Raw genomic sequence first — 12,352 nt, 5'->3', positions numbered from 1 at the left:
ACAAACAGATAGTAAAGAAGGAGTAGAGAAGTAAAGGAGTTTTGACAATGATGTAATAGAAAGATTTGGAGATAGAAACAGAGGTTTCTGCATCCCTGACAAAAGGCATGCGGTGGGCCTCTTTTTATTCTTCTGAGTCAATAGATGGCTGCTTCTTTCCATTTTATTTTTATTTCAACAGGATGTGGAATCAGTTGGAAGCATTAGTAATTATGCATCTTTCACTCATATGTCTGAAATATAGAAGGTAGCTAAGGCACCAGAAATAGGACTGACAGCTATTTCATGGGTGGGAATGGAGATTGTAGACAAGTCCCCAAGGTTTCGATGTGTAGCTAAAAACATCTTTCTCAAGCAAGTACTCGAAGGTGAGATTATAGGCCTTTTTCATTCGTTCTGGCAGGATGGGAAACTATCTGTTATCATCTAAGACAAAGCACACAATGACAGTGCCATTGGTGGTAGCTTGTTCTCACATTTCTGAGCATTCAGATGCTTTTTGCCATAAGTCAAAAGTCAGAGGTATTTTATATAAGAAAAGGAAACAAGCATGAGGAAAATAAATTGGAAAAGTAACTTTTTTCACATTTTCACAAGAGAAAGGCAGAGAAAGAATTGTGGGAAGTGGTTCCAGCCAAATATTTCCTCAGTGGCCTAACATTTCTTAGGATGCATCTGTGCAAGACTGTGATCTATATGTGTGATGCATAAAGACTGAAAGGATTTTAAAAGCCACCAGAAACCTATTTGTGCTTTTGGGGAGAGGGAGTGGTTTTGCTGGATGAATTATACCATATGCCACTTACAGAAACCACACCTTGGCTACAGTAACAGAAAATGTGATATGAGCTTCTGAAAATATTTAAGCTTCATGAGATACAAATCAGATTACAAAAGTTTTACTTTTTAAGTGCCTTTCAGAAGCAAGGTCTCCCTGCTTGGATCTGGGTTTAATTCACTCAGTTCATGAAAATATATACACAGCAGTTAAACTGGTTATTATCTCTTGCTATTGTTATCAATATTATTTTGTCATTTACATTTTACAAATATTTTTCACTTCACATAGAATAAAGTCATTAGATAGAGATGGATAAAATGCTTAGATGGTATATTCACAATTACAAGAGCCTACATATCTTAGAATATTTAGAATCTCTTAGAATAGTGAACAGGGATTTTACCCAATCATGACATTTCTGTGCACCGCAAAAAGTAGAAGTTGGAATGCCAAACCACTATTATCTTTTTAGTTTGACATAATAACCAAAAGTAAAGGAATGTTAAGTTTGCATTTATAGTCAGAGATAGGGTAGGTGCAGTTATGGCTGGTGCTCAGTTGGGTTAGTAGGGCAGGGTAGCAGGTGGCAGAAAGAGCCAAGAAATTCAAAAGCAAAGCCAAATGCTTTGGTTGACTGTCATCCACCTGTCTTGCAAAACCCATGGAGAAAGGTATTTTCAGAAATTCCCTACTGTGTTTATTGTGTGCGGTTTGAACAACATGAAAGGGTTATTCTTCTAGTCCCAAGCTCACTGCTGTACTCCCTGCAGCTGTCATTCCACACTCTTTCCACCCAGGCAGCTATCATTCCATTCCTCTCCCCTGCAGGAAGCTTCCATGTTATCTTCTTGGCAGCGTTCCTTTCCTTAATGTAGTCAGTTTCTGTGATCCATCCCTTTCACCCAGGTGGGCCCACAAGAAAAAATATCTATCTGGTCTTGCTCCTCTTTTCAGCAGCCATAAAGGAATGAGAGAACGGGGTATCTATAGTACTTCTCATTCCCTACCTGGAAACAGCTGCCACTACTTCATTTCTAATACATGCAGTATTTATTTGAATAACTTCAGCCATGTGAACTGATATGGTACTCTATTCCTCCCACTGTTTCCAACAGGCCAGCCAGTGCTGTAGGTCCAAAACTCTGTAAGAATCTTGCCTGCTTTCCTGTTCGCACATATTTTAATGTTGTAAGAAATCCAGGGTTGCCTTCTAGCAAGATGGACAGCAAAGAAGTTTTACAAACAAATGAACAAACTGCCTCTAGTTTGGAGTTTATGCTTCTTCCCATTGGGCTGGAATAAATAACTTGTTGAAATCATCCTTGCCCATAAGCCATGCCAAAAGAAATTCCAGAAGAATATATCAAAGAGGGAGTAAGTGAGCCACTCAGTGACTCAAGCACATCTATCTATTCAATAAATCTCCCATCTTTTCACTTCCCTCAGTCTGAGCCTTCTTCCCCACTGCTGCCAAGATCCTTCTGGCAGATCATCTAAATCTTGCGCATCTTGATTGGAGGTGGCAACTGCTCCTTGTACATTTTTTTAAAGGATTGTCTATGGGCAAGGGAGGGTTTGCCCTTCTGGGCTATTTTTCCTGCCCTGAGCGACTTGTTGTCTTTATCTAGTGCAGAGAGACAAAAGTTAAATTCTGGCTGCTTGACCCTGCTTTGCAATAGAACTAGAAAGAGGATAGGCAAAGCTAGGGTATGGTCTAAGCAAGGCCCAGGTTCCCTTTCACATGTAGAGAAAATAAAACTTTTGGGAAATAAACAGTAGGTACATTGTGTGCAATGCTAGTTTCTGCCTGAAGGGAGAAAGCATGGTGGTCCCCTCCTTCCCCTTCCCTTAGTTAGTAGCCTCTTTTGGAGAGACATTTTGGTCTCAAGGAAATTTCCCCTGTGCCAAAGCAGAGGTTAATCCAGCGGCTGTTTTCTTTCAATTTATTGGTCTGGAGGAATTGGGGGAAGGAGCTTTATCTTGTGGCGTTTCTAATCACTAGGATCATGCAAAGCTTTGTCACTTGCTCAATGCTTTAAAGAAGCCATTCCTTTGAAAGCACTTGACTAAATAGCATGGTAGCAAGATGCAGTCACTGGATTGATTTCCTGGTCCTTCCTGTTTTGTGTTGTTCAGCAATTCCCATTCCTGCAAGAGCCCTCTGCTCATGACTGTTGAGGCTTTGTGTCACATAAAGTACCTCCTTGAAGCAGATTGTGTTGCCATGACAAGGAGAATCGCAGAGCCTTGTTCAGGCAAGCCCAAGGCACTTCTCACGAGTTTACAAATTACCCTCCTCATAATTGTTCTGAAGTTTTAAAAAGAATCATGCAGGCTGTAATATAATTGTCCCTGTGAGGGAGAGCTAAATTGTTGAAACACCAAACCACTGATACTGTATTATCCAAATGATTCCGATTCAAGCCACATAGCACAGGATAGTTTTGTGTGTGTGTGTGTGTGTGTGTGTGTGTGTGTGTGTGTGTGTGTAGGATTTATGTTATATAAAAACAATATAGGATGGAAAATAATATTTCAAACCAAACAAAATTGAGATAAAAATCACCCAAATCATCTATTTATAGCACAAAAAGCTAACCTTATTCAATGCAAAGGAAAGCAAAGCTGATACAATGCAGTATTCAAGTTAAGGATTAGGAAATTATAGGCTCAGCTCTTACCTCTACAAAGTCACCGGGACATTTCTTCTGTCCACCCCCTCACCCCCCAATACCCCAAGTATAATGCAAGGAAAATGCAGACTTATTTTGTGGGTTCTTTGAGGGGATTCAATCAATGGAAGATTTGGATTACACAAAGAAAGCCCAACATACAGTACATTTAAATGGTCCGTAAATTTGAATAATTCATTTAGTTTCGTCATGAAGCAGCTGTATCTCAATAGATTACAATAATTTTAGAATAAGAAGCAAAGGGTAAGCTAACTAAACCCAATGCTTAAAAGATAGCCATGTTAGTCTACTAGGGCAGGGAAATTGCTACACTTCAGAAAGACTTTCCTTATGGCCAAGTCAAATGCTACAACTGTAGGCAAGCTAAAATAGTTAATTTATTTTTTACTTCCAAGGCAAAAGAACCAGAATTCACTTTATTCTTCCCTCTATTACCATAGCAACCTTCCATCATTTTTGTTGTAATTCCACGCCAATACACTTTCTACTTTTTCCCTTATTCACACATAACATTCATTCATCCATCTGTACTTTCTCTACCACTCACATTCCTATACAACTTTCTCTGTGCATTTATATAACCATAAACCCATACACATAACAATTTATGCATATTGTATGCACAAACCAAATAAGAATTTTCATTTTACAATAAAGATAGAATATAAAATCAGATTGTCAAATGGATTGTCTGTAGCTGTCTAGATGATAAGGAGGGGAGCAGCAAATGAAAAACTCACTGAAATAAGGGATCAAACAGAATTCAGGGTATTAAAGGGGTGGGGTATTTTTCGGTAAGGAAAAGGAGACAAAATTGGTGAAGAAAAATTGGTAAGGAAGGAAATAGAGAAGATGATTATACATTGCACACAATTTTCCATGCCATGGTCTTGGCAGAGACTAGAAAAACGAGATTTTCGGGTGAATGTGCCTGAAATTTGCTCTCTGCTTCCTACCAGTAGGATTGCATTATGGAAAAATCCCCCTCTTTGTCATAAATGAAGGTGAACAGGTACCCAAATAATCAGAATGATTAACTTACCTGGTTCTAGGCTTTCTTTGGGGCAATGAGATTTCTAAAAGCTGCTTGAAAACCCAAGCAGAGAGCCAAGACTGCGACTGCTCTTGACCGAATTCCACCCCATACCCTGCCATCCCTGCTCTCTGTTTTTTCTGCATGTTACCAGCTACAATCACCTATGGGTCTGCAACAGAACTGGATATAGTATAGGTTTATATTGGTAATATAAATTTATGTCTACTACATGGAGGTTTGGGCCATAGAAAAATAACTGATCTTGGAAATAAATAAAATCACGTAGCCTTGCAGCTCTTTTAAATTCCAATCTCTACAATTTGTTCTGACAATTTTAATCTTTGTGATTTCTTTATGCACGTTTTAACTGTTTTAATTGTTTCTGGGATTTTGTAAGTCACCTAATATCTAATGAAGTGGGTGGCCCTAACAAATTTAATAGATTGAAAGATTTTGAAATGACTCAAGAAGGAAGGCAACAATTGAAACATATTAAAAATAATTAAAATGGTAGTTTAAAGCTAAAAAAAACTACAACTGGATTAGAAATCCATACGCCCCTGCATTTTATTTGCTTTTACAGAGGACAGGTAGATAGTTATAAGAACTTACAATATTTAAGCCTAAAAATATTTATGTCTTCCTTGCTCCATATTCTCAGGATCAGAAGCTGTTTCAGGTTCTCTTCTGCTATTTGTCTGCTTCCTAAATGTGGCATCTTTTCCCCACACATGCTGCCAAATAATGTACTTAAAATGGTGAGCTGGGAGAAAAGCAGCTAGGGCCCCAATGAGACAGGTCAAGATGCAAGTGTTGATGATCCATGGCTTACAAATGCTTGGTCTACATCCAGTTGGGGAGAAAGCTTTTTAAAAGGCAGTAATAATATTGCCATCAATATTTATACTTTAAAATAAATAAATTTGCTCTTTAAGTTTACTTCTATTATATTTGGAAACGTAAATTATCTAAAGGAATCTCTGCACTTTAACATGAACATTTAGTACAGTATCTTCTTTTTAGCAGAAGTGTTAAGATAGGCTTCCTGGATGATAAGGATTTTTTAAAAATCTCTTAGCACTGCTGTACGAATACTTACTTCAAATGTTATTTCTCACCTGAGGAGGGCAGATTACATTTTAAGTGAGATTGACAGAGCCGAACAGGGAAACAGATATGGTTTTGATGTCACTGCTGTGTCTAGCAAGATGAGTGGGAGAAAATTGAAACTTCTTCTCAACTTTGTGGGTATAGCTGCAACTAAGCAGTAAGATGTTTGCTCCCACCACCACCAAAAAAAGAGGGGGCGGGAGTTTGTAATATTTTAAAGTGAGACATTTCTTTTAAACAGTAATGCTTCTTCTGAGTTCCTCAATCGTTATTTTCCCCCCCGAAATTGAGTTGCCCTGAAAATTCAAATACATAATAGGTACTCTTTTATGGGAAAAGACATATTGCAAAAGGTCAGATGGTGATCGAGAAAGTGTTAATTATGTTCCTCCTGTTCTGGTTAAACTTTCAAGGAAAGAGAGAGAGAGAGAGAGAGAGAGAGGGAGGGAGGGAGGGAGGGAGGGAGGGAGAGGGAGGGAGAGAGAATCATTAGATTGGCCACTGTTGAGAATTCTGGGGAATAAAACTTTAGATATGTGGAGGATACTGAGACTTGGAAAGACTGACACAGTTGAGGGAAGTTAGGTAAAGAAAATATTAATTTCAGTTAATGAATTTATAGAAAAAAGATTCTCAGTTAGGTCTCTCTATGTTGAGAGACCAGCTAGATCAGCTACTCTAGATGATCAGAAATAGATTTCAGAAACAAAGAGAAATGTCCCAAGAGCATGTGGCTCAGCATTTAAGTAGTAGAAAAATATATTTGGTTAGCTAATGAATCGGTGGCAGGACAGAGATGTAATTCAGAGATGCAAGGTAATTCTAAACACAGACACCTTCCTAATTAACATGAGGTTAATACTATTTTTATTAAGTGGCTACATGCAGTTGAGTCCTGGTCTCTTCTATGTGGTGGTACTGAGAAGAATCTTTCAAATCTCATTGTGCTATACCTCATTTGCTTTTTATGTTCATTTAAATTAGAGAAGTGTCCAGGGTGGATTTGATTTAAATCAACTAGTGATTAAATTGATTTAAATCACAATTTAAATCATGATTTAAATTGCTAGTAAAAAGGCTTGATTTAAATAAACTCAACTTAAATCATAATTTTTAAAGAGCAACTGTAATCGCTAGTCCCTCAGTGGCTCCTTCTCTGACTTGCTGTTGACTCACCGACAGTCCTATTTACTTTAAAGGGACAGCTGGTGATGCGGCAGTGACACAACAAGGTGAGGGACGTGGCAGGCACCAGGTGAGTGGATGCCCGCTAACAGGCGCTGCCATGATGGATCTGAAATGACAGGTGCTCTTTAATATTATATTTATAAGTTTCTTAGAAGGTTTCACTTTCATTTTTACTGCTTGCCCTTCTTCCTCATATTTAGAGCCTGGTGATACGGATGCATTTCTCTTCAAACAATCATACAGTTTGTAGTGTACATAGACTTGTTGATCCTGAAGATGACATTTTATTTCATGAAACACGTTACTTGGAAGCTTGACAGATTTACAAAACAATGGGATAAAGGAATATTCCTGAACTTTGTTTTATGATTTATCTCATGGTTACTGTGAAATTGTGTGAATGCATCAATGCAGTGCATTTTATCTCAGCTTGCAGAGCTTGGATTCATTGAATGAGTTTACCAAAAATGTAAATATTGCAGAATATACAGCCTCATGCTACATAACTAAGCTCCATTTCATACAACAAACTAAATTATTAATGTATCTTAAATAGAAACTATCTTTATATAGATTTTTACTCCAAAAGCATTTTATGCAAATAAATTTAATAAAAAAATTAAAAATCCAATTTAAATAAAAAATCCAATTTAAAATTTAAAAATCTGATTTTTTTTAAAAAACCATCGATTTTTATCCACCCTCGAGGTGTCTGTCTTAGCATCTTCTGTAAATTTTTGCTAGGTTTTTTCCTTTGGTTTTCTAAAGATCTCATTCATCTCCACCAAACTCTTGTTTCTTACTATTGCAATATCTTGAACTTGCAGAACATTTTTTAATAAATTTACAACAATGGTGATTAGATGTTCATGGCAGAATAACTTAACAAAGGAAGTTAGTTCCTATTTGGTCTCAGTCTTTTCCAATAAGGTAGCTTATGGTCCACTAGGTGATTATAAAGAGCACAATGAAAGGCTGTAGTTCAGTGTTTCTCAAACTTGGCGACTTTAAGTCCTGTGGACTTCAACTCCCAGAATTCCCCAGCCAGCTATGCTGGCTGGGGGATTCTGGGAGTTGAAGTCCACAGGACTTAAAGTCGCCAAGTTTGAGAAACACTGCTGTAGTTTGAGGCTAATGCACATGCAACAAGGAACACTTGCTAACTTTGAATGAGTTTCAGTCCAGAGGATGAATTATATCCTAACATATAGAAGACACTGACTGACAGTGTTGTCCATTATCTTTCAAAAACCTTGGGCAACAGGTGAAGAGCCAAATGACTGAAAGAGTGCAAGCATTGTTTGTTCTCCAAGAGAACATGGGGAGTTACAGTTGAGAGTATGGCATCTACCTGGGAAAATTCTAGAGCAGAATATCATGCGGTGATATAAACCCTTTGGAAACAATGCAGTGATTATCAGAACTCAACATGAAATGAGAATCACTAGCTTTGTGAAAAAGATGATGAAATTTCAGTTGTAATAATAGTATAACACTGGAGTATAAAAGGCAAACATGGGCTGTATCAAGAAAAATAAGGTTTTTGAATCACAGGACTATTATTTGCTATATTCTACTAAGCTCCTCTTAAGATTTTAATAGTGTTCTGGGAACCATGCTTAAAAAAAGTTGAGGAAAAAGAACTGAACAATCTCACCAAAGGACATTGGAATGAATGAAAAATACTTGGAAGAACTGTACAAGTTCAGCTTTGAAAATGCAAGAACAAGGACACGGTAGTATCTCAAACATGAAATAGAATTATGGTAACCTCAGTTTTTTTTTTTTCTGGCTGTAGTTTTAAGTTAGAGACCCATCTGTCCTCTGTTACAGCTATTGAAGCTAGTGTAGCGTGAGTAAAAATGCCATTATTTTCATGGCTCTAGTTCTCATGCCTCCAGAAGGGTAACCGTTCAGAAAACTACAATTACTTACATTCCCCCCCAGAAGACCAACACCCATCATCTTGTATCATACTTGGGATTTTCAGAGGGGGGAAAAGGCAATGTGAAATGACACTGAAAGACTCTTGCTTTGCCTTTCCTTCCCAATGGTTGTTTCTCTGTAGCCAAAATCTAATGTTTTTCAGCATTACTTTTACCCTCATTCTCCCACACAAACATACAGTTACCCTCACTGTTGCTCCAATTAACCTTCCCAGAATCTTTGAGAACGTTGTTTTCTAGAGCTAGTGATCACTGATGGTGGTGGTGGCAGAGAAAAAGACATAATGTGTGTGTGTGTGTGTGTGCGCGGGCGGGGAGAACATTCCCTGAGAGGAATGTTTTTCCTATCCTCAGAATTCTGGCACATGTTTTAATGGAGTTCGGAAAATTGGTTTCTTTGATTTTGGAAAACTTTAATTTTAGATCCAATGTTGAGGCTGGCTGAAAACATCTTCATTACATTACTATATGTAGGTGATATTAACATGGATTTTCCCACTGAAGACCCCAGGAAGGCTATGCTGGAAAAGTGGCATAAATCCACGTTATGCAGCAAGTTTTCCCATTATGGAACCTTCTCTTGGGCTTCAGTGTTTAGCAGGATGTACCAATACCTTTCATGGATGGCAGTTAAGCTCGACAATATTTGTCTTGGCAATAGCAGTAACATTAAGAAGACAGATACCTTTACCTAGTCTATTCAAAACTATTCTGCCTCACTGCCGCTACTCCTTCTGCAACTGACTTTCAACGACATTTAATATCCATGTTAAAGAACTGAGAGAAAGTTAAAAGAAGTATTTTCTGTTAATGAAATACAGTGCACAATGGATCTTTTATTCTGTGGTAACATTTTAATTGAAGGGAACAAGATGCTACATGTTGCAAGGTTAACAAAGCATTGCTGTTTAGATTCTTCATAATTACAAAGGTCATATGTATTTGAAAAGTCCATAATTACCTCTGTTAAGTGATGCTGAACTGTTTATATCACCAGTGATGAAGGAGGACTCTGATTGCTTTCGAACAGTGTCATTCCACATCCTGCGAATTCGGCTCTGCAGAAGCACAAGAAGAAGGGGCAGAAGATGAACATCAAGCAGAGGATCCATAGGAAACAATGACCTGCTCCTTTCTGTTTCTGTGGAGATGGCTTCTGGCAGTGCAGGAAGTAAGCAAGGTGTTTTGATTTTCTCTCTGAAATGGTTCTCCCTGGGCAAAGAGCTCCCTGCATTTCCTAGAGCAAGGGTGGACAATATGCAGCTTACATGTATGCCCTCCAGAGATGCCCAGAGTGGGACAAGTTGAAAATCTTGGACTTTTTTTTTCTGACTTGGGGAAACCAAGTGCATCAAACCTTTCAGAAGCTCATGCACTTATAAGACCACCTAACACCTTCCACCCTGGAACGAGGGGCTCGCTTGTTCCTATTCAAGAGTGTTATGGAGTAAAACATGTATGTTAAAGTTCAAGACAATTTCCACTTAGAATTCACAAATGCAAAAAAAGTATATTGTTTTCAGCTCCCTCACTCTAATAACAACACAATTTCATGAACCCTTATTTTTTGTCCCTTAAACAAGGTAAAAAGTAATAAAGTGGATTTCAAGTCAGAAAGTTGCCCAAAACTATCCTAAAATGTGAATAAATCCATCTAATCCAGTATTTTTTTTAAAACGTGCAAGCAGTACAAGTGCCAGTATTGTAAAGTAGTTAAAATGTTGCCTTTAGTTTATCCTGAGCCACAGAAAATTCCTGGCTGAGTTAATGTTGGTCCTTCTCTCTTAGTCCAACTGCACAAATCATTTTTGTGGGAAAAGATAAGAGGAGGAGAGATGCTATTTACAGTGCCCTGAGCTCCTGAATAAAAATCAGTAAGTAAATAAAAACAAAAGTTTTCCACTCAGTTAATGTAATGAAAACATAATACTCATTCTACCTCTCCAATGTTCAGATTGCCACTAGGGAAGTAAGTGTTGAATGCAAGTATCCGAGAAAACTGCTTATAAATGTAGGTTAATTGTTTCATAAATTGATATATACATTGAAATGTATGTTCAATTACCAAGTCTAGAAATGTAATGAGTTGAAGAAATACGGCATGCCTGATGCTTTATGTCTAAAATGTTCTGAGAGAAATTTAACACAGTAATTTGGATTATATTTTTCACTAGTTACATTTTACTTGCAATGAGTCTCAGCATTTTCCATATATCTTTTTTGGCACTAAATTATGTTAATGAAATATAATGCATACATGCATGTACAGTAAAAAATTTCAGTAAAATAAAATAATAATTCTCAAACTGTACTCAAAACACAACTTAATTTTTGCACTTTTTATGCCACCCTTCAAACAAAGGTAAGATGCATATGTGGTGGGATACCTGAATTTAATTTAAATTTAATTAAATTTTAATTTTAAATTCCAGCTTTCCTCTAAAGTAATTATATTTTATGTGTTCTAGTCCTTAAAAAATAAAAGGAAAAAACTGCACAAAGAAATCACACGTAGCCTGAAGACAAGCACCCCCACCTGAAATTGGTTCAACACCACCCTGCCCCAAAGCCTAGGAGAACAGGCAAGTCGCTAATAGCTTCCTGAAAGTTTTCAGGATGGGGTCCTCTGGATGTGTGTGTGTGTGTGTGTGTGTGTGTGTGTGTGTGAGAGAGAGAGAGAGAGAGAGAGAGAGAGAGACTGATTGATTGATTGATTCCAGAAGACAGGTCTCACCACAACAAAAAGATGTTTCCAAGGTCCTATAAGATTACACAGCTTAATCAACAGGACACAAAACATGTCCACTCTGCCAGATCTCATTGGAAAGACAGAAACAACTGGAGGCACATTGTCCTTCAACTAACCTGGTCTTATGCCAGGAAGAGTTCTGCAGGTGATAACTGACACCTTGGATTGCACAGCTAATTGATAATCAGTTGATTTTGTGGAGCAATGGGTTGACAGTGGCATAATGAAACCTGCCATCATTGCTTGTGCTGTTGCATTCTGGCTAACTGTAATTTTCAGCTAATCTTCAAAAATAGCTTGCATGTAGAGTGCATTATAGCAATCCTTTTATTAGCGGCTAAGACGTGAAGGATCTCTCAGGCCAGGACTGCTACATAAGAAGTATGTACACAAAGGCCCTCTTGGCCTTTGCTGTTATCTGTTTGATAAATATGAACTGAGTATAAGAGTCAGTTGGCTGAGCTGGGTGGCTATAATAAACAAACAAACAAGCAAATCTCTCAGTAGTCCACCATGCTTGCATGAGCAAAGGCAACCCATCTACGATAAAAAAATGGAAGATCCCAAGACCCAGGGCCCCAATATTTGCAGTCATTCATTCTTGTTAGGATTGAGCCTCACTCTGCTCCTCCCACATCCAGACCTGAGTAGCTTTCAGAATTAGGGACAAGACCTTGACAGTATTACTTGGATGGTCTCAGCCCAAGATTGTTTAGCATAATTGTTTTTCATCACTTTGGTGATATTATCAAACCTCAAGCCAGTCACAAAGAAAGGATTCACTACCCACGTTATCAAGAAGCACAACTAATGCTGTCTCCATAGTACTATCTGGCCTAAAACCCATCT

The 12,352-nt window shown here is 37.9% G+C and overlaps 1 protein-coding gene across 1 annotated transcript in view; it reads right to left on the bottom strand.

Moving 5' to 3' along the window:
* ADGRL3 (adhesion G protein-coupled receptor L3) overlaps positions 1 to 12,352 on the bottom strand; it is a 586,346-nt gene that overhangs the window by 59,878 nt on the left and 514,116 nt on the right. The window contains exon 23 of the mRNA XM_081943236.1: positions 9,716 to 9,812. Coding sequence (XP_081799362.1) covers positions 9,716 to 9,812 — 97 coding nt within the window. The remainder of the gene's footprint in view (positions 1 to 9,715; positions 9,813 to 12,352) is intronic.

Source organism: Natrix helvetica, assembly GCF_964273705.1.
Source record: "Natrix helvetica genome assembly, chromosome: 2".
Classification (NCBI taxonomy): domain Eukaryota; kingdom Metazoa; phylum Chordata; class Lepidosauria; order Squamata; family Natricidae; genus Natrix; species Natrix helvetica.
This window is presented reverse-complemented; position numbering and strand designations above follow the sequence as displayed.